Here is a 20368-nt window from a genome sequence, read left to right as displayed (position 1 = left end):
TCAGTTTATACAGCCTATGGTTTTATTCCACGCAGCAATTTTCAAAAGTGTGTTTTATGTTTTGAATTCCAAGCAACGGGCACGCGGGCCGCTCAGAATAGCTCCGCGGCCGCACTTTGCCCCGATCTCTACTTAAGTGTTGTGGCGTGGCGTTGGCTCAGTCTGAAACAATAAGCGACCGTCTCTCATTCTGCCCAAAATTAATTAATTTGGATGAATCGTTACAGAATAAATAATCCAAACAAAGATGATAGTGGTACTGAGTGTAGTTCTACTTTTCGGTGCCAACATCGCTCAAGGTATGCATGATTTTGTTGTTTTCAAAAGATTATGATTAGCAGTGCAGTGTTATCTCGTAAATATCTCCCCACTGCACCATCGTTTAATCGTGGTTTCCAGTCCGACGGAGGTCGACTCCAGAATCCATTCCTAATTGATGCAAATTTTTGTCGGTTTTTTATCACTATAGATTTAGGTTTGCATTTAAAACAAACGGCGTTTCAAACATGTTTTAAACAAATGCCCTTTTTAGAAGAACATTTTTTTAAAACGTTGTATAATCATGTCATAATTGCGTAAATACTTTCGAAAAACATATAGAATGAACCCACAGATAATTTGCACCCAATCTGATCGATGTATACGATATGGAAAGGCTGGAACCCTCGGAATCGTCGTCGGTTCATCAGATATAGCAAGTAAATATAGGTACGGAATGGCTGTTCTGATGATGATGACCGCCGGCCGTGGAAATCCTGCACAACGATGTAGACCTGGTTAAAAATATTTCTGGTCTGTTCATGACAGTGGTCGGAAGCTCTTTTCGTCAAAGGAGCCATTTTTACCTTGTATCTTCAATTGTAAATGTTTATCCACTGTGACGTCACAATTCAATATTAGTGACGTCAGGGCTAATCAAGTTTATATTCGAAATACATGCAGTAAGTTGTGATCCCATGAATTTCGAATATCAACTTGATATTAGTGTCTTTGACGTCATAAAGTACGCGACTCTGGAATCTAAAAATTCTTATTTCCTGTGATGTCATAATATGCATATGTTCAAATTGAAAATCTTTTTGCGTTGCTCTTTTGGCATTATTTTCGCTTTAACACCAATTGAAGGAGCGGCGCTTCGAAAGCTCGTGTAACTGATAAAGTTATGTTCATTCGCAAGTGGACGTTAAATAGGATGTGAAAGCTACCAAGGTCTTACATTAGTATATATGTTGAAACACCGTGAACAGTGAACACACACACGTGCCATACATTACCAGAGGCCACTCTCCATTTATTATTTAATGTAGCATTAACATGTTGTTATCTCATGCGCCATGCTGAGCTGTCTCATGCAATGCATTTTCACGCACGGTGTGACTTTATCATATATTTCAAGATTTTGTTCCACATATATATGCGAGCTTACAATTCAAAATCAGATTCATGAATTTTTATCTTATTACGACCAGATCGAAATTGATATTCGGAACTCTCCGGCCCATATACGGTTGGATAAAAGGAAAAATCCTAAATATCATCTCACAATGGCTCGATTTCCGTGAAAGTCTCATGAACATTCAGGATGTGTTGCACAACCGTAATTTACCTCAGTCAAACGGCACAACTTCAATGTCAATCCTGTAAATCATAAAAGTACGCATTTGTGTGAACAACTAACTCTTCGTTAGAGAAAGATTTCATGAGAGAGAGGCTTTCATGATGCCATAGGCTAAATTATTTATTGGGAAATATTTGCTCTCTCATTTTCTAATCCTTACGATGTGAGTAACGTAACCACTAACCATACAGAACATGCCGTTCTAATGCCGCATTGAATTACAGCGGAGGAGCCCCTCTACGTGTCGGTCGGTCAAACAACTGGTAATCTTTATGGGCTCTATACTACAAGTAATGAAATGTGGGCAGTGGCAACACAGAGATGCAAGGACTTGGGCTGGAAAAATTTGGTGTTTATAGAGAGCGCAGATGTCACCTCGGAGGTTTATGACCTGATGTATGAAGCTGTAGGAACGTAAGTTGACATTTTTTTCTGAATACCGATGTCCACTATTCCAGGGATTGGAAACCTCCTTCGTCAAAGGAGTCATATTCAGACTATATTTCAGATTTTCATTCATGGGGAGCCCTATAATCCCCGTATTATCAAACTTCATAGTGTTGAGGTGCAATCGCTACATGTAGCATAGCCGATTTTCACAAATCCACTTTTATTTCACAACTCAAATAGCTCGAAATTCGTAACGATGATCCCGTTAGTAATTCATACTTTGACGGCTGGATACTGAGTAGCACAGTACCCACGAGCAATTTCGAATCGAGATTAGTCGCTGGGAAAAATATAGCTCCTTGAGAAAATAATCGTATAATTTACATATCGGAATAGCTGTCTCTTGCTGTTCGTCTCGAATCTTTACAATTAATATTCGCTTTCGATTCATGTACACGGATCATCGTTGACAGCGAGTTCATAGCGAGTTAAATCGGAGTATCGAAAAAGCAACTGATAATTATACGATGCATCAGGAGTCGGGAACGTTTTTTAAGTAATGTCACTTCCAAGAGAGTTCATTTCTCGCCGATGATCAGGTAGACAATGTGGATTTGAAAACCGCATTGCCATACGAGCGTCGCCTCGTCTTTCTTTCCGATCAATCAAAGCATCGTGCAATCCAGTATATCAATGCGTGCGATGTCAGCTACGGCGATTTCGCGCGCGATATATTGGTTGTCGATTCGACCGCAACTTTGCATTTGCAATTACACAAACCCCGCATCGAATCCAACGAATGAGACGTGTCCGGTGCGGAACCGTAAATGACCGTGTTGCCCAATTATAGAAATAAACTGTTATATTGGACTGATTTAAATGAACAATCATCATCAGGCAACATCTAACATAAAATTTAGGATTTTGAAAGGCGTATTCCGAGCCGCTAAAATCCCGGATATGAAACTGTCTTCATGTCACATACACTCGTTTCGGCTGCCATGAATACATTAAAACAACAGCTGCCATCAGAGTAATGATCCTCACCGTCATGTAAATTGGCAAATAGGTTGCAGAAATACGATGTGAATAAAGTGTCGAATTGAAAATAGGAGAACCATATATAAATCATCAAAAGAGCCGTAAATGGCTCGCGAGTCATACGTTACCGACCCCTGTTATATATTATATTCAATTAAATATTATATTCACATTGAAATAAACAGGAAATTAATGCCTACCACTCGTAATCAATTAGCCTAGGATTACAGTGAATGTTGCATTTCAAATTTGATGACAAACCGAATCAAGCCATTGACGTCATTTAAAGTTCATTGTGTCAATAAACGAGACCAGAGGTTGGTAATCATTTCTATCCCTTTAATCAAATTTTATTGTTTTAAAAGTAAGGCTGGGTACAATGATTCGAGTACTCGAATCTGAATCGAGTATTAATTATATTGATTCGAGTCGAGTAGTAAAATACGATTTTTTCGAGTACTGAAATTGTACGCTTCTCGCCACTGAGAGTTGATTTATCAACGAGAATTATAGTTTCGTTGCTTATTTCACTGTTGAAGACTTAAAACCTTGATTGGCGGTATCGTAGCATACGAAACATGCAGTACGCCACAAAGGTTACTGGACGTAGCATATTTCCGAATTCATGATTATCCCACAGTTGTCACCAGGTGGAATGAAATTGGCATGGTCCAAAAAATACCAAAAGATCATTTATGAAATGAATAACAGGCATTATATTCTTTGTGGTGGCATAAACGGTATATATTTGAGCTTTGACGTATTACTTTCTATTATGACGCCATAATGAGCTATACACGATTACTCGACTCGACTCGAAGCATATTACGTGATTCAGAATCGAATCCCTCAGGTACTCGATTTTGCCCAGCCCTATTTAAAAGCATGCGTGTTAAATATTATCATGTGCAATTGAAATTTATTCACGCTGAAATATTATGATCATATTGTCCTACCATAGTACCCCACAGTGGTGTGGACACAAGGAAATCAGTGTCACTCTCTTCATTTGACCAAGGGCAATTTACGACACTATTTACTTTGGTTTGCGAATATCAAAATTTGATGAAATTCATATCAATCGAAAACTACCGCCATACTGATTACAGCAAATAAAATTTATTCTGTTAGAGGCCCTTGATCACCCCCAAAATCAGTCTCGAATTTTTCATTGTGACGAAATTTGGCATCTTGAATAACGATGCTGGAGATCAGGAGTTGATGAGCTGCGGCGCAAAACCCAAGCGTATTGCCCATTACTGAGTCGGCGATTGAGCACTCTCACTTTTACACTAGCTGCACCGTTGCTCACTTGCTCCTGAGTGGCGACATCATTATTCAAGATGGCATTATTGCGTATCACTGCTAACGTTGTCTAATTGCAAAATCCGAGGCTCAATTTGGAGAGTAACGGGGCCTATAACAGGATATATAGCAAAATGTAATAATACTTATTTCTATCAAATTTTTTTCTCTGCAAGCTAAACGAAGTAATGATGAAAATTTCCTTTCGTCAAATTGAGAGAATGACGCATCCAATATCAGTGACCTAATACGATTTGGTTGAGCCCACGCCACTGTAGGATACTATGATTTATGATATAATATGGCGCCTCGGACAACACATGGGAAGTTATCACATGAAAATACGCTTCGGATATTTCATCTTCATCATGACAACTTTCATGAAAACGAGAAAATTTCGTTCAAAACGAATTCAGCATACTCGGCTTACTCGCGTACATGTTTATTTGTATTTCGGCTAGCTAACAAGACAGCAACCGATTGTGTTTAGTCCTGGAAATGAAATGATTTTCCATTTTAATATTACATTTGATTTCATCTATGTCGGATCGGTTTATTAGCAATTTTATTCAGTTCAATAGCCTACACAACTAAATTGCGAAACAATAAAAAGATAGGAAGGTGACGAAACGACTTGGAGTAGTCTTTGAGATCAGACATTCACCTTGGGCTAGGCCGGGTTCGGAACCCTTTTTCACCGAAGAGTCATATTGGCCGTTTTTTTTTCATTTTAACTATCAAAGAACCATACACACCAATCAGCTGTTACGTCACAGTTAGAAATTCCTAACGTCATGGTAGCACTCATTCGAACTCACTTACACGGGATTCATCGTGTGCGCCACATTTCCTCCGTAAAAACTCGTAAGCCTACTAATTATGCTGGTTGCCTTATTTGAGCATGCGAAACTTGAGGTATACGAGAACGTAGGTTCGTCGTGATGGTCCTTTTAAATGCGAGAACCCATGATCACATGCTTAGGTGAAGCCAAACATGGTCACTACAGCAGTATAGGCATACTCACTTTAATTTTGATACATCAGTGACGTGAAGTCAGGTGAGTCAAGTGAGGCAGTGCCTCCCCTGTCGTCAGGATGAGTGAACGAAAATTGTGAAAGCAATATTTACCATTGGTATTTTTTATTGATGTTCATGAAAAACTAGATTTTGAACATTTTTCTCCCAAATGCACGCAATTTGAATATTTATTTTTCCTAAATAAAGCGTGAAACCACAGGTAAGGCACAGCCAAGCCTCACCATTGATAACGCAATTCATCGTAAATATCTTAGAATTTATTATAACTGATATTAATTCGATGTAACTGCCGCACTGATTCCGAAAATGTAAATACTGATCGACTTCTCTATTCTCAAAGTATTCGGCGGTATCATGTAACATGAGTTAACATGAGTTTTATCGCCGGTACTACACAACTACCCTTACTAATCAAGAACGTGGATAAGGCGTTGTTTAGATTTCGAGTTTGTAATTCTGAAAGTCACGTCCACAGCAGTTGATTTCACGGCGAAGATCAGGAATACGATGTGTATTTGATACCTGCGTTATCATATTGCCGTCGTTATGTCCACTACTCTCCCAGTATCGGGATCAAGTCACTACCTTCGAGTCACGAGTCATTTCGTGTCACTGCACATTTTGACTCGAGTCAACTCAAGTCAATGGATTTTCGAAGGTTACTCGACTCAAGTCAAATCACCCGATTTTTGGAGGTGACTCGAGTCAAGTCAAGTCACGAGTCAAGTCACAATTCAAGTCAAGTTGCCCTCTCGAGTTATGAGGCATGATTACGTCATTGCATTTTGCTACCTGATTGATATAATACTGATTGATTGGTCATTGATTCTGAACCAATGAACGAATATAGAGTTAAATATGCACGCTCACATATACGTAGAACTGCTAAACTACGTAAGTAATTGCATAGGCTAAGTTTATAGGTACCAGCCAAAATAGAGAATTGAGAAACGAATTGATATGATGCAATACATAACATTTTACAAATTGATATGATATAATATGATACAATTAGAGCCTGTGCCGATGGTTGATGACTATATAAACTATATTCGAATTCAATTTCAGTAAAACAAGAGGTTGGGTTAAGGTAAGGACAGAGAACAGAAGTAGACATTTTGCTATAAAATTACTTTACTGTACTAGCTATAAGCATCGATCTCTGCGTTTGTGGTCAATTTGTTTGTGACAGAACATTGGAGGCTCACTGAAACGCACGATCATTGAATGATTAGTCGCTCTCACGGGTTATTCCAGCGTTTCGCGGGAAATCCGACCATATGCAAGATACAGCGATTTTTATCGACACCGATTACCTGATGACTTGAAATTGACTCGAGAATTTTGCTCTGAGTCGCGAGTCAATCCACATTTTGGATACGCCGAGTCAAGTCAAGTCAGTTTATCAAAGTTACTCGAGTCAAGTCAAGTTATACGAACAAGGTGACTCGAGTCATCCCAACACTGCTACTATCTTTGATCAACTAACGTATCGCGCAATCAAAGATTTCGAATCAAATTCGTTAGTGATATTCGCCGCCGGCGCAACAGTAACTTAAATTTAAGGATTTCAAAAAGAGGGGGTCCGATCTCATATACATGTTGCCGCGGTAGTAATTATTCTAGCCGTGATGAAAATTTACTAACAAGTCGCAGCAATATTGATCAATTCAGTATAAAAATAAATATTTGACAAAGAAATCTTATACCCATAAGAGTCATATATGGCTCGCGAGCCATAGGTTTCCGACCAGTGGCATAGACGATGGAGAGGAGGCATTCAGTAAAAGAAAAAGAAAATAAAAAGCAAGCGGAAGAGTGAGGTGACATGTCGAGGTAGACGAGATCGAAAGGTCAGGCCGTGGACCGTTAATCTTGAGGGCGGACCAGTACACCCCTGGATGGACTGGACTGGGGCGTTTCGATATTATTGTTTGGTTTGTTATTAGCAATGTTCATCAGTTCAATACACCACAAAAATGGCAATACAACGAATAGATAGAAGGGTCTCGAAACGACTAGGAGTAGTCTTTGAAATCAGACAACCACCTTGGCCTAGGCCAGTGGACCAGTACACCCCTGGATAGACTGGACTGGGGCGTTTCGATATCGGTATTTGGTTTGTTATTAGCAATTTTCATCAGTTCAATACACCGCAAAAATGGCGATACAATGAAAAGATAGAAGGGTCTCGAAACGACTAGTCCTTGAAATCAGAAAACCACCTTGGCCTAGGACAGTGGTTATCAAACTTTTTTAGACACGCTCCCCTTTATGATAGTGAAAACGTTCGCGCTCCCTTATCGTCATTTCAGAAAATGCAGCCAGAATGCTAGCAATCCCAACGGGTAGTTTGATTGCATGGATGGTTATGAATGTGAATGAGACAATTCTTAACTCTGAAATTAGGATTATACACAGAGCAATAACTACGAGTCGGGGGTAAATCACGTAAAGCGCGAATTTTTTCAGTTGAACGCATCTTCGCGCCCTCTTCAGATGCTTTCACGCGGTAGCGCCCGTCACTTTGAGAACAACTGGCCTAGGCAATGTAAAGAGGAGACATGCACAGCACAGTGAAAGAAAAGAAATTAATTTAAAAAAGCACGCGACAAAAATGAGGTGGCATGTCACGGAAGGCGAGATCGAATTGGGCATGCAATGAAAAGTATGTTATAGCGTGCCAAAACGAGGAATAGTCGGATCCTGACTAAACGACCTTTAGCACACTGAAATTTTTGTATCAGAAGTTTGAAAGTACTCTTATTGAGTCTATCATGACACCTTTACCTTCAACTCGTTGGCAATAAACAGCTCATAGTAAAAGAAGCTAATTTTAGTTTCGGGCCAGCACTTAGGTGTGACGACTCAAAAAAACCCAACTAATAAGCAATGTCCCCTCTAAATTTTCATGACACTGCGCGCACTCACCATCTCACTGCGCGATCTCTTAGACAGCATTGCGTAACGACTATAAAAAAGGTCATCACTTCGGCTTTTTCGGGGATAGCACATATTTTTCTGCGCGCTGCCGCGCACGCGCGCAGCTAAGAGGGAACAGTGCTAATAAGCATAGAGATATTTTAAATCATAGGATGCCGCTCCATGTTGCTTTCTAAATAAGGATTTATCAAGCCCTTTGATCACAAGCCCCCTTACCGCCCATGATTGCCAGGATAAATGAATCCTCTATTAAAATTTTTTTTTTTCTGCATCATCAATACCCTGAAAGTATTTTTAAATTTCAGTGCTTATTATTGGAGCCCAATAATCGGCATGAATGATCTCGACAATGAAGGCAGGTGGCTCTGGAATGATGGCACTCCAGTTTCCGGATATACAAATTGGTGAGTACAGGTACTGCCAAATCCTTGAAGATAGGCCTTACAGCGGCTCTCGTGGCAGTCTGATGGTAAAAATCTGTCCAACTACGACTCTAGAGTCTCGGCTCATGACTTGAGGATTACTTTACTGGCTGAGTATTATAAATAATAGATCAAGGCAAGCGTTGAATATTGTATATGGCATTGTAGGAATTTGCTCCGAATCTATATTGTAAACAAAAACGTGGATTCGTCATATTTTCAGAATTTCTGTGCAAATAAAGTAGTTCTCATTTCTTGCCACAAATCTGCCATACCAGTTACTATATATAGGCTATGAGGTGAATCTAGCTACACCATTTTATATGATTTCACGTCACTGGTGTGAAGTGAATTATGTTGATGTCTCGATTGTCCGGCGAAAAAGGACTCTAAAATACCAGAGTCTATGTCGTAGTAACATCTGAAGTCTTACTTGGGAGCAGGGTTGTAAACAAGTCACAATGCTCGGAGTCACAAGTCAATGTCAGTTTTATAGTTTTGACTCGAGTCAAGTCGAGTCATTTTCAATTCACCACCACCACCGAGTCAAGTCCGAGTTCAAGTCACCGAGCTGAGGGTCGAGTCCGAGTCATGGTATTATGACTCGAGTCGAGTCAAAGTCATTGTGTTGACTGCCGAGTTTCCAGTTAAAGGCTTGTTAAATCCACTTTTTGTAACTCTGTTAAGTGATATCGAATGGTTCGCATTTATAATATACTAATTTCCGTCATTTTAGCAGTTTCTGGGCGCATTTTCAAGTACCAGTACCAATAGACGAAATCCCAATAGTGTCATTGCTTTACTATTCCTCGAAATTACAATGAAAGGTCGGTCTTGGTCTTCTGAGTCTCGAGTCATATGACTTGGTTCGAGTCATGCGCAATGACTCGAGTCCAAGTCGAGTCAATACACAAATTGACTCGAGTCGATTCGAGTCATTTCTGTAATTTGAGAAAATGACTCGAGTCAAGTCGACTCATCTGAAAAACGTGAGTCGAGTCGGACTCGAGTCGAGTCATGACTCGAGTCATTACAACCCTGCTTGGGAGTTTGGTAATCAAAACCAAACGAACAGTGAAAACGAAAAGCGAGGATTTCCAAAGTCGTTGGGTGCAAGCTGGTAAAACATTCTGACGGCATGCGCCGGTAGTGAAACATGTTGTAGCTTCTAGAAGTACCATTTTGAAGTGGTTGTTTTTGCTATTTATGTTCATTCACACCTCCAACATTAAGCGAAAAGTTCTGGAGTCGAACGCGGCCGAAGTCGAAAAAGCTACACATAGGTGTTGCAGCTGTATAACCTACCAGTACGCTGCGTGGTAATATGTATTGTTTTCCCTACGAGGGTCCTATTCCATCCAAGTGTGGCGTCGCAAGTATCTCATTTTAAGTACATCTTTATCCATATTCTCAGATCCCTCAAAATGACTACTACATATCAACAAAAAGATGTTAGCGATGTTCTAATTTGCAGGGGACCGAGTCAGCCGGATAACCATAGAAAGGAAGATTGCGCTGCCTTAGAGTGGCCATTCAACACGTGGAATGATATTGACTGCGGGCGTGAGCAACCCTTCATTTGCTTTCAAGGTGAATAATATTCGCCCGATACGAAACGATTTGCTGGAAATGACGCAATAAGTTATATTTCATACTCAACAATCCTAGAGCGTGAAATATGAACGTAAAGCAGTAGAGGTGGTAGCAGCCCGAAAAGTAACCACTTTCATTAATTCGCAATAGTAGAACAAATCAACACGATCAGTTCAATAATTTTTATATCTCGCCATGGCTATTGGATTTGGTAGATATTATTGTGAATTATGATAGATCTAACTACTTTATATGTAGGTATGATAATTTGCAACATAAAGTGTGTTTGTTTGGGGTATTCATGGTGTTTGTCGACTACAATGGTCATTTAACCCCAGGCCGATTTTTTGATTTTTGTATCCGTATCTGCCGACTTGTAGCGCGGCCAACTTTGAGGCTTTTTGTAAGACACCGCTTACGTGGATGTGTGGATGGTGGATCGTGGATCGTGGATGGTGGATCGTAAAAATGTCATATTTAACTTTATTTTCGGAAATGAAGTATAAAAGCAAAAACATGTATGTTCTCCAGACAAAAGAACTGATATTAATTAGAACCCGAAGTCAATGATACTGAGAATTGAAAGTGAAATATATATACTACTTCTAAAAACGTTATATGCATTTCGTGTCTTAAGTCTAGAAGAAAGTTTCGAAGGTTTTGAGGTGGTATGATTAAAAACTCTATAACTAAAAAAAGTCAGAGTCTACTTTTCCAGATTAGGACACGCTATAGACTGCTGAATTACGATATGATAAATTAATGCTAGATTTCGAAACATGAGTTACAAACGTTATGATGAGCCATATATACTGTCATTAAATATTCCATGTGAGCGGAGGGCGATAATGAAGTGTGAAAGGAACCACGCCAACCCACTACCTATAATATATAAATTATATATTTTATACTTTCGTGAAATCATAATGGTTACTCTGTATCAACTGAGCGCGAAGCACGACGAAAATTCTGGGCTTTACACTTCTATGACAGTTGAATACTTCAGAAAAACAGTCTCGAAATTCCTCAGGCTATCCTCCTAATTGTAAGATTAAACTACTTCTACTTGACAAACTGAAAATATCGAAAAGTAAGTAAGTAGATCACAGAATATTACGAAGTAGAAGTGAATGTAGCGAAAATGAAATCTATTCGAGTAAGTACCAGCAGTAGAGGAAAACTACTTGAGTACTTCAAATAAGTAGAAGTGCTTCGTTACAGACCACCTCTGGCGCTATCTCGCCACCAAAGTGTGAGTTCTACGGTTTCATATAAGATAGATAGTGGACATAAAAGAAAACAAAACATATGAAGCTACGAGTTCAGTTCAGGGGTTTTCAACCCCTTTCTGGCCGTGGCCCATTTCCCGGTTTGAAATTGTTCTAAGGCCCGCCTCATATAATAGTTCTGTTTGATGCGTTGATAATCGCCTGCGCAAATAAATCTATTTCTTCAAAATACGTACCTTTTCTCTTACTAGTCATATAAATCTATGCCACTAGTAACATGAAATCGCGAGAAGCGCGACAAAATTTTTAATGTTGACTAAATATTTTCCGACAAAAGACCAACGAAATAATTTTCGGCCCCTTCGATCTCCCCTCAATTGAGGGTTTTGGGCACGGCAGTTACGGCCTTGGCAGATCGTGAAACCATTGTATACATTGGGGCCGTTCGCTGTTCACTAACGTCGCGAAACTTAATCATCAACACACTGAATCCACTGTGTGATTGGATTGTTAGTTCCACTGTGGTGGGTAATGACATAAACAATTTGAGCCCGCTTCAAACAATTTTTTGGTGAAGTGGAGAAAACAATTTTTAATATCGTGCAATGTACACAGTATTTCTTGTACCTACTGAAGTTAATATTAATATTAATATTATAATGGCGAGTTTCGCGGTTTCCGGCTTTGTGCGCCACGAACAAAGAAAAATGAGTTCCATAAGATCGGATTTTCATGCTATAGCTGCACAAATCCTGTGCAATATTTAAAGCTGCCTCGAGACGTCCTCGCGCGACGATGGTCGGATCGAAATCACCTAATGAAGTTGTGATCTCAGAGTATTCAATTCAATGATACAATCAATTCATGTAACTCTTGCATTATGTTTAATGATTTCAAGGCCGGACAATGCAGGCCTATTGCACTTAATCCTCAATCCATCACGATTCGTTGCGGTGGTGCCGTATATAGTTTCACAGGAAGTTGATAATTGATAAAATTTGCAACTATGGCTATTTTTCTGTTACAATAACAGGACCTTCCTAAGTAAGTACCTCGAATCTACATCAAATACGCTTCCGTCCAAATTTAATGCACTTCACACGGTACACGCCCTTTCCAACGGCATATGCCAATGCACTTGCATGGCCATGGACCCTGCCGTAATACTTGGTTACTTGAGTATTGACTTGCAGTTGTTATACAATCGAAATTACTTTTGTCGCTGTTAGCTGTAGATTGTCATAGCCGGGAAACAAAAGCTGCCGTTCCCCCTCCCCCCTTTCATGTTCGACATTGTCACTCCATACATGCCAATAGGTTTCATCATAGTCATATGAAAAGCTTTATGCAGCCGACTTATAATTCTATATTATGAACAGCAAACCTATTTTAGAGCGAATAACAAGACAAATTTAACTAAATTTTCACCACTTGAGAACTCTCACTGGTTGAGAAGTGAGAACCCCTGATCTAGTTGAATAATCTCGATTCGTCGCAACGGCAACTGATTCAAATACAACCCTTTTTGCTTGTAGAACCGTCCGAATATAAAAGGAGTCAGATTGACGACAGACTCTTCTCAATCCGAAAATTTGACGTCGAGAAAGGCACGCAGGAGATGGCGAGAAGCGGTTGTAAAAAGGACGGGTTCAGACTTGCTGTGGTGGATTCGGATGCCGTAATTGCGAAAATCGAAAAAAGCATTAACTGGTGAGCGAAGTAAACGTAATCTAAACACAGATCGGCGCAGGAAAAAATGAGAATTTGAACTCGGGGTAAAATGCTTACAAGGACGCGGCTGGATAGGAATAAATCAAGGAACACCGTGGACATCGTGGTAAAATTTCGGATATCTACTTTTGTGTAGTAAGGGTACACTTCACTCTACACGGCGGTGCCGATGTAAAATACCGTATGCGCACGCATTTTGGAAGAGTTACAGCTGATCACTGTTCATGAATACAAGCTTCTTCTGTACGTCTTCAAATGCATGGAGGGAAGTGCACCAGCGTATCTTCGTGAGCTAGTGACAATGTATAATCCCGGAAGAGCGCTACGTTCTCAGTAACAAATGCTCTTGTCAGTTCCAAGAGTCAGAACATCGACCTACGGCGTGAGAACCTTTTCTTCCTCGGCCGCCATTCTGTGGAACAATCTTCCAATTTCTATCAGACTATGTGACTCGCTATATGTTTTCAAACGCAAAATCAAGACCGTTTTATTCACACGAGCGTTCGAACTAGAGTAGTGTTCATTCCGCCCTACAACTATATGCACTTCGTCTTTTATACATATCGTTTACTTTTATATTTTATTGCCTTTTATGTACAGCGCCCTAGTGTAGTAATGACATATTGTTATATTCGGCGCTCTATAAATTATTATATTATTATATTCTTTATTCACAGTAAAACTGGTAAATACACACATAATCCGGGGAGCAACCTGCCCCCAAAGGAAAATGGCGAGATTGAAGTAAATTTTTAAAATTTCAGTGATACATTCAAATTGATATTCCTATGCAATACATGGAGAAGTCAGATTACAGAATTGCAGCAGATGAAGAATTGGCAAGGGTTACAGAGCAGAGGTACAGATGATTGAAGATGAAGAATCGAAATTACAGAAATTATGCTGTGATTCACAAGTGTAATTTTAGTCCAGTGGTTATTATTATTATTATCTTCTTTATTCATAGTAAAAACTGGTAGATACACACATAATCCGGGGAGCAACCTGCCCCCGAAAGGAAAATGGCGAGATTGGAGTAAATTTTTAAAATTTCAGTAATACATTCAAATTGTTATTCCTATGCAATACACGGAGAAGTCAGATTACAGAATTGCAGCAGATGAAGAATTGGCATGGGTTACAGAGCAGAGGTAGATTATTATTATAATTATTATTATATTCTTTATTCACAGTAAAACTGGTAAATACACACATAATCCGGGGAGCAGCCTGCCCCCAAAGGAAAATGGCGAGATTGGAGTAAACTTTTAAAATTTCAGTACCCTACATTCAAATTGATATTCCTATGCAATACATGGAGAAGTCAGATTACAGAATTGCAGCAGATGAAGAATTGGCACGGGTTACAGAGCAGAGGTAGAGATAATTGAAGGTGAAGAATCGAAATTACAGAAATCATGCTGTGATTCACAAGTGTAATTTTAGTCCAGTGGTGCATTCAAGGCCTTCCGAAGAATGTGCACAGTGCCCAATAGTGTGATCTTTTGGATCATGTCGAATCGAACGTTACCCGGAATTTGTTGGATATGTCTCATGAGTTTTTTGCTCACGACCCCTGCAGCGCCAATGACTATCGGTACAATGTTTATTTTGCATCGCCACATTTTCTCACATTCCATTTTGAGGTCTGCGTATTTGGAGTGTTTTTCTGATTCTTTTTGCAGTAGGTTGTGATCAGCTGGGACAGCCAGTTCAATGAATAAGCATTCTCTTTTCTTTTTTAGTTTGACGGTTATATCCGGGCGGTTGCTTCTTATTATTATTATTATTATTATTATTATTATTCATGACTGCATGACTTTCGATTTAATTTTAGGAATTCCAAGGTCGGCTACTGGGTAGATGGAACGCATAACTGCTTAAACGCCGACAACTGCGAAGGATCGACGAGTTACGTGTGTGAAGATGGTAGGAGATGATTACTTTAGACATGTTTACTCGTGCAGGCACGAGCATTATACTAACTCTCAATTTCCTATATCAACCCCGCCAAGCCTTGTCGCCATACATGGGTTTCTTCAATATTTTCACAAATCCATCGTGCTTCGCATTTGATCCATGGATTCGAACCCAATGTAAAAATTTGAGTTTGTTTGTTTCATATCATTTCCTAATACAAGTCTAAATCTGATATGTGACTGAATATATACTTGGATGCCACATGAATATTTAGAATAACTAGAAACTCCTTGGCCTACTGCAAATCTGAATTCAGTTTACCAGCCGTCGTGATTCCAACTCTGGTAGAATGTTCAAATTTGTGCATATGAATAAATTTCACATCAAAATTCATTGTTATCTATTGGTCAAATCAACTAGCAACCAGCGGCGGAATCGTTGTTATATTGACTTAGTTACATGATGCTATCTCGTGACCTCCTATATCTGCTATATCAGCAGATATGGAAATCGTCAAAAACGTGACAAACTAAGAGACGCACATGATTTCAAATTGGTATTTCTTAACTGGTAAATATTTTTTTCTTTGCGGGATGGCATTTGTCCTGTAGGGTTAAGGTCGCTAGGACAGGAACATTCGATGCCAGCCATTGAGGCGCATATGGACAATTAAACATATATGTATAAGAATACATATCTTAGTTTTCGGTCAGCACAAGGGCATTCCTTTTCGGCCAAGGTCTTCTCGTTGCTGATCGTTCTGGCACACTTCTCGGAGTCGCATGTTACATGACCTCTAACTTCATATGTCTTGGTGCGTCGTGGCGTAGTAATGGCTGACGCCGAAGTCTTACATTTCCATAAATCATGCGTATTTTTGTTGGGGGACGGGTACCACAAAGTCAAGATATATGAAAATATAAAATCGCGCGCAGCGCAAAAATCTTTGGAAAAAATTGTACGAATTTCTAAAAAATTACACTACAATTTTTGTTAATTCACGATATAATTTTTGCCCCTAATTTTGGGGTGTGGTTGTTACGGTCCCGACTCCAATATAGCCGTCTTAACGCGCTATCGCCCTTATCGCCCCCTTCGTTATTTTCGCCCCCCTAGACTGCCAAATCGCCCCCTGCGGGCAATATCGCCAACGTTGAGAACCACTGGTCTAGACTCTAGTATATATGTTGAAGTGATATGCGAGCTTCGTTAGTAAGCAAGTATGTCATGACGACAAAATATATCTGGATACTTCAACTAGGCAACAAGTCTGGTTTTGAAAAATTGGAAGTTCTGTGATACACACGCCGATTACCAGTATCGATGGTTTCTCTCGGCCAATCACATATACCTATTTAGTTTTATGACGCTGCTTAACATATTGTTCTCAATTACACGCAGTTTTCCCTCTCGCTCTGTCGAACAGTAGAAAGGATTACACAGTCGGAGATACGATTGAGATCGAATGTACTGGATCTGGAGTTTCGACTGTCAACGTCAAATGGCAGAGACAGGACGGCGTACCCACGGACAATATTTGGAAAGAACCTCTTCAAAAAATTGAGCCAGGGAAGGCAACACTAATCATCAAAAGCGCCACCCTGGAAGACTCTGCGAAGTATAAATGCTCCGCCGCCAATGACATTTTCAGCCCGTCGAGAGGATATGTCACCTTTATTAACATAACAGGTAAATCTATAAGTATATTTGGGCGAAAATTGGTTGTTAAAATAACACATGAAATATACGTTTGTACACACTTCGAACTTATCTTATAATTCATTTGTATACACGGACCTGTACGGTTAGATCCGCAGCCACAGTCAATTCAATCATTCATTCCTAATTACCTTCTTAGCTCATATCCTATGCCGATTTTGAGATTAGAATGCATTTTCAAATCTCAATCCCGGGTTCATTTCGAAATATATAGCAATAAAACCCAACTTCAAATCTTATCGCCTTGTAGTTCATTTCAAAGAGGCAGGAAAATTGAAAATGGGTGCAAATGCCACGAATATATGCAAATCAGGGTACAGTCTCGCAATAACCAAGAATCTGAGTCCGCTAGGCAAATAAGTCTTGGAATCATGAAAAATACGACTTTTCATTGAAAATAGCTCACATAGGCTATTTGTTCGATCAAGACCTTAGTGATGACCGGTTAAGAATCGTATAAGCGATTTATGGGATGGTTTCGGCGTGACTAAAACTAGCTATGGAGCTTACCGGTGCAGAAGGATGTGTCGTCTGATAACGTGCTAGAGTTGTAACCTGAGTCCCACGTAATGTGTGGCTGGGTGGATATACTTAGCTCGTGGGTAGTAAGACGCACGTTCCTGCGTTAAGTCCTTGATCTGACAACTTCAACGTGAATGCAACGACAGGATTGCCTCAGATAGATATATTGGTCGAATATGCATGGAATATACAGTAGGATATCGCAGATGAGTCTGGTTTGTAATTGAAATGCACGAGCTGATAAATGGTAAGTCACGTGGTAGCGAGAAGAAAGATCTAAGTCACGTGATATACAGATGTGGGCGATGTACTATAATGATATTGTATCTTACAAAGTGTATGAACCGTGAGAGGGCTCAGGGCGTCCTACACCGGTCGGTCAGATGAGTCCAATAGGTCAAATATTCAGATGTATCATATCATCCATCAGTGTTGGGATGACTCGAGTCATGACTTGACTCGAGTCAGACTCGAGTCACCTTTTTCGTATGACTTGACTTGACTCGCGTCACTTTGCAAAAATGACTTGACTCGACGCTTCAAAAATGCAGATTGACTCGTGACTCAAAGCAAAATTTACGAGTCAATTTCAAGTCAACAAGTAATCGATGTCGACTAGATCGCCGTATCCTGTATAAGTTCGGATTGTTGATCGATCACTCACTGAGTGTGCCGAGCCTGCATTGTTGCATCACTAATGAATTGATCGTTAACGCAGTGATCGGAGCTTATAGCTTACGTTTTCGTAAACTTGCACACCTCAACCAACCCCCTTGCTTGTATAAATCGAACGAATATCGTCCATACGTTTATAATTGTATATCATGGATATATATATGTGGGTAGGGTCGTAGGCCCCAGTAGGGTATTGCTCCATATCATTTTATTGAACTCTCTGATGCTTCATATGCTATCCTATATTTTGGCTAATAATTATGGATCAGGGGTGGGCAGAGCTGGTTCACGCGCGAGCCGCATATCAAAAATCCTTGCCTTAAAAGAGTCACAACACAAAAATTTATATATACTAATTTATTCCGTCACAAGGAAATGCTGGGTATCGAATGAAGTTTATTATTGTGTGGTATAAGACGATGCGTCTCCACCTAGGCTGCAAGGTGTTTGAAATCGAACTGATCGACTTCAAACAGTGCGGACCTCGGTAATCATAATACTCCGTAAATATGTATTTTTTGGTAACTCTTGGCAATTAAGGTTTTGGTGTTTGTTTTCGTAATGAGGTTTAAATTCTAGCTTTGTGATTATTATTGGGCGAATCTTGGCGGAAAAGGCACAGTGGCTTACGTTCATTATCACCGAATGCACATTGCAAACTCATTGAAGAGCCGCAATCAAAGACTCAAAGATCAGCATGCGGCTCGCAAGTCGTAGTTTTCCCACCCCTGATATAGACTGAGGCCATACCGCTATGCTTGCGTAGTTTGACATTTCTATACGTATGCATGAGCGAGAGAACGCCTTCTTGCGTGTATAATCAACTCTTTATTCGTTCCTCGATTCAGAATAAATGGGAATCCCATCTGTATTTAAAACAGTTAGCAAAATGCAATGACCTTGAATCACGTATCGTACTTTGAAAATTCAACTTGACTCGACTATAGTGATTTGACTCGTGACGTGACGTGACTTGACTCGACATGACTCGAGTCACCTTCAAAAATCGGATGACTTGACTTGATTCGAATCACCTTTGAAAATCGAGTGACTTGACTTGACTCGAGTCAAAATCTGCAATGACTCGAGATGACTCGTGACTCGAATGTAGTGACTTGATCACAATACTGTTATCCATACTCGTCACCCGAGAACAAAAAACCAATTCGACCAAAGGATACTAAGAGCGACCTTAGTAGTTACACCTCAATGGCTGTCTCCTCTGCATCCTTGCCGGTGGTGAGCAAAACAGTGCCGGTTCCAAGCCGGGCAGCTTGAAGGTGATCTGGAATAAAACCATCTTGCAGATCATTGAGCACTGATCCGCCGTGTAAAGTCCACACCCAGCAGAGGCTGAAAGAGTCTCTTTCTCCACCCCACCACAATGTCGATGAAACACGAAGGCAATATTTCATTTCTTTTATTTCAATCGAAAATACCATCGCTCCATCGAATCGACATTTAGTAGATATCCAGTGTTCATATTCTTGACCCATAAACGTCTTTTCAATCCTTTTTAGTTCACCCCGAAGCATGAAAGAAGCCATGGCGCCGTGACGAACTAAATCAGATATCGGACCTCTCAGCTTTACCTGCAATTCAAAATTTTATTGAGAATTAATGATTTTTAATCAAAGGCGCATCTTCTTAATGAATAATTCTCTATGAATAAATCGACATGCATGGACTCGTTAGCCGATTTTTTAAAATATTGTTGTAAAATGTGGAAGGATGTAAATTGGAGAATGTCACTTTTATTACCGATCGTTCGGCACACGAGCATTGTGAATTAGTTTGAAAAGGTTGGTGGGTGGTTTATGGTTGAGTTAATTTTTATGGTATTTTAGTTTAGGGGGGTTATTTTAGGTAATAATTTAGGTTGGCTTAGATCAGTAGTCACAGAAAAGATAAGGCAAGCTTATTACAGGGGTTGTTGAACATTTTAAAAGTGGGTACCCATTGATTTCCATGCATGCATGATATTTCCAACGTTAGTTCATTCCGAGCCCGAAAAGATAGGAATACTTTCAATAGTCAGGTCCGAATCCGAAAAGTCTGACCGGGCAACGACTTTTATCAAATCGCGTTTCGTGAAATCCACGATAAATGAGAACACAAGACGACGAAAGATTCTGATGAGTGCGCTAAGGATGAAAGATTTAAAGCTCATGTTCTGGACACTTAGTGGTGCCGCGCGGTGCCTACAGGCTAGGGCCTGTAG

General features: G+C 39.9%; 1 protein-coding gene and 1 long non-coding RNA gene across 2 annotated transcripts in view; one reads left to right on the top strand and one right to left on the bottom strand.

The window, feature by feature from the left end:
• LOC145457805 (uncharacterized) overlaps positions 1-20368 on the bottom strand; it is a 569341-nt gene that overhangs the window by 185703 nt on the left and 363270 nt on the right. The window lies entirely within an intron of this gene.
• LOC145434393 (C-type mannose receptor 2-like) lies at positions 205-19834 on the top strand. Its single transcript, XM_080311746.1, has 8 exons — positions 205-299; positions 1843-2032; positions 8642-8740; positions 10233-10348; positions 13116-13290; positions 15149-15240; positions 16633-16920; positions 19668-19834. Exons 1-8 carry the CDS (start codon positions 248-250, stop codon positions 19682-19684), a joined length of 1029 nt encoding a protein of 342 aa, XP_080167872.1. The 5' UTR covers positions 205-247; the 3' UTR covers positions 19685-19834.

This window comes from Botryllus schlosseri, chromosome 2 (assembly GCF_051294905.1).
Source record: "Botryllus schlosseri isolate E-star chromosome 2, Bs_hap1, whole genome shotgun sequence".
In the NCBI taxonomy this organism is placed as follows: domain Eukaryota; kingdom Metazoa; phylum Chordata; class Ascidiacea; order Stolidobranchia; family Styelidae; genus Botryllus; species Botryllus schlosseri.
The sequence above is the reverse complement of the archived record's forward strand: the minus strand, read 5'-3'. Positions and strand labels throughout refer to the sequence as shown.

Bases quoted from the DNA above. Each gene is read 5' to 3' on its own strand.
- LOC145434393 (XM_080311746.1), top strand. From the start codon at position 248: ATGATAGTGGTACTGAGTGTAGTTCTACTTTTCGGTGCCAACATCGCT. The intron at 300-1,842 runs GTATGCATGATT...ATTGAATTACAG, and splicing joins CGGTGCCAACATCGCTCAAG to CGGAGGAGCCCCTCTACGTG. The intron at 15,241-16,632 runs GTAGGAGATGAT...AATTACACGCAG, and splicing joins GAGTTACGTGTGTGAAGATG to TTTTCCCTCTCGCTCTGTCG.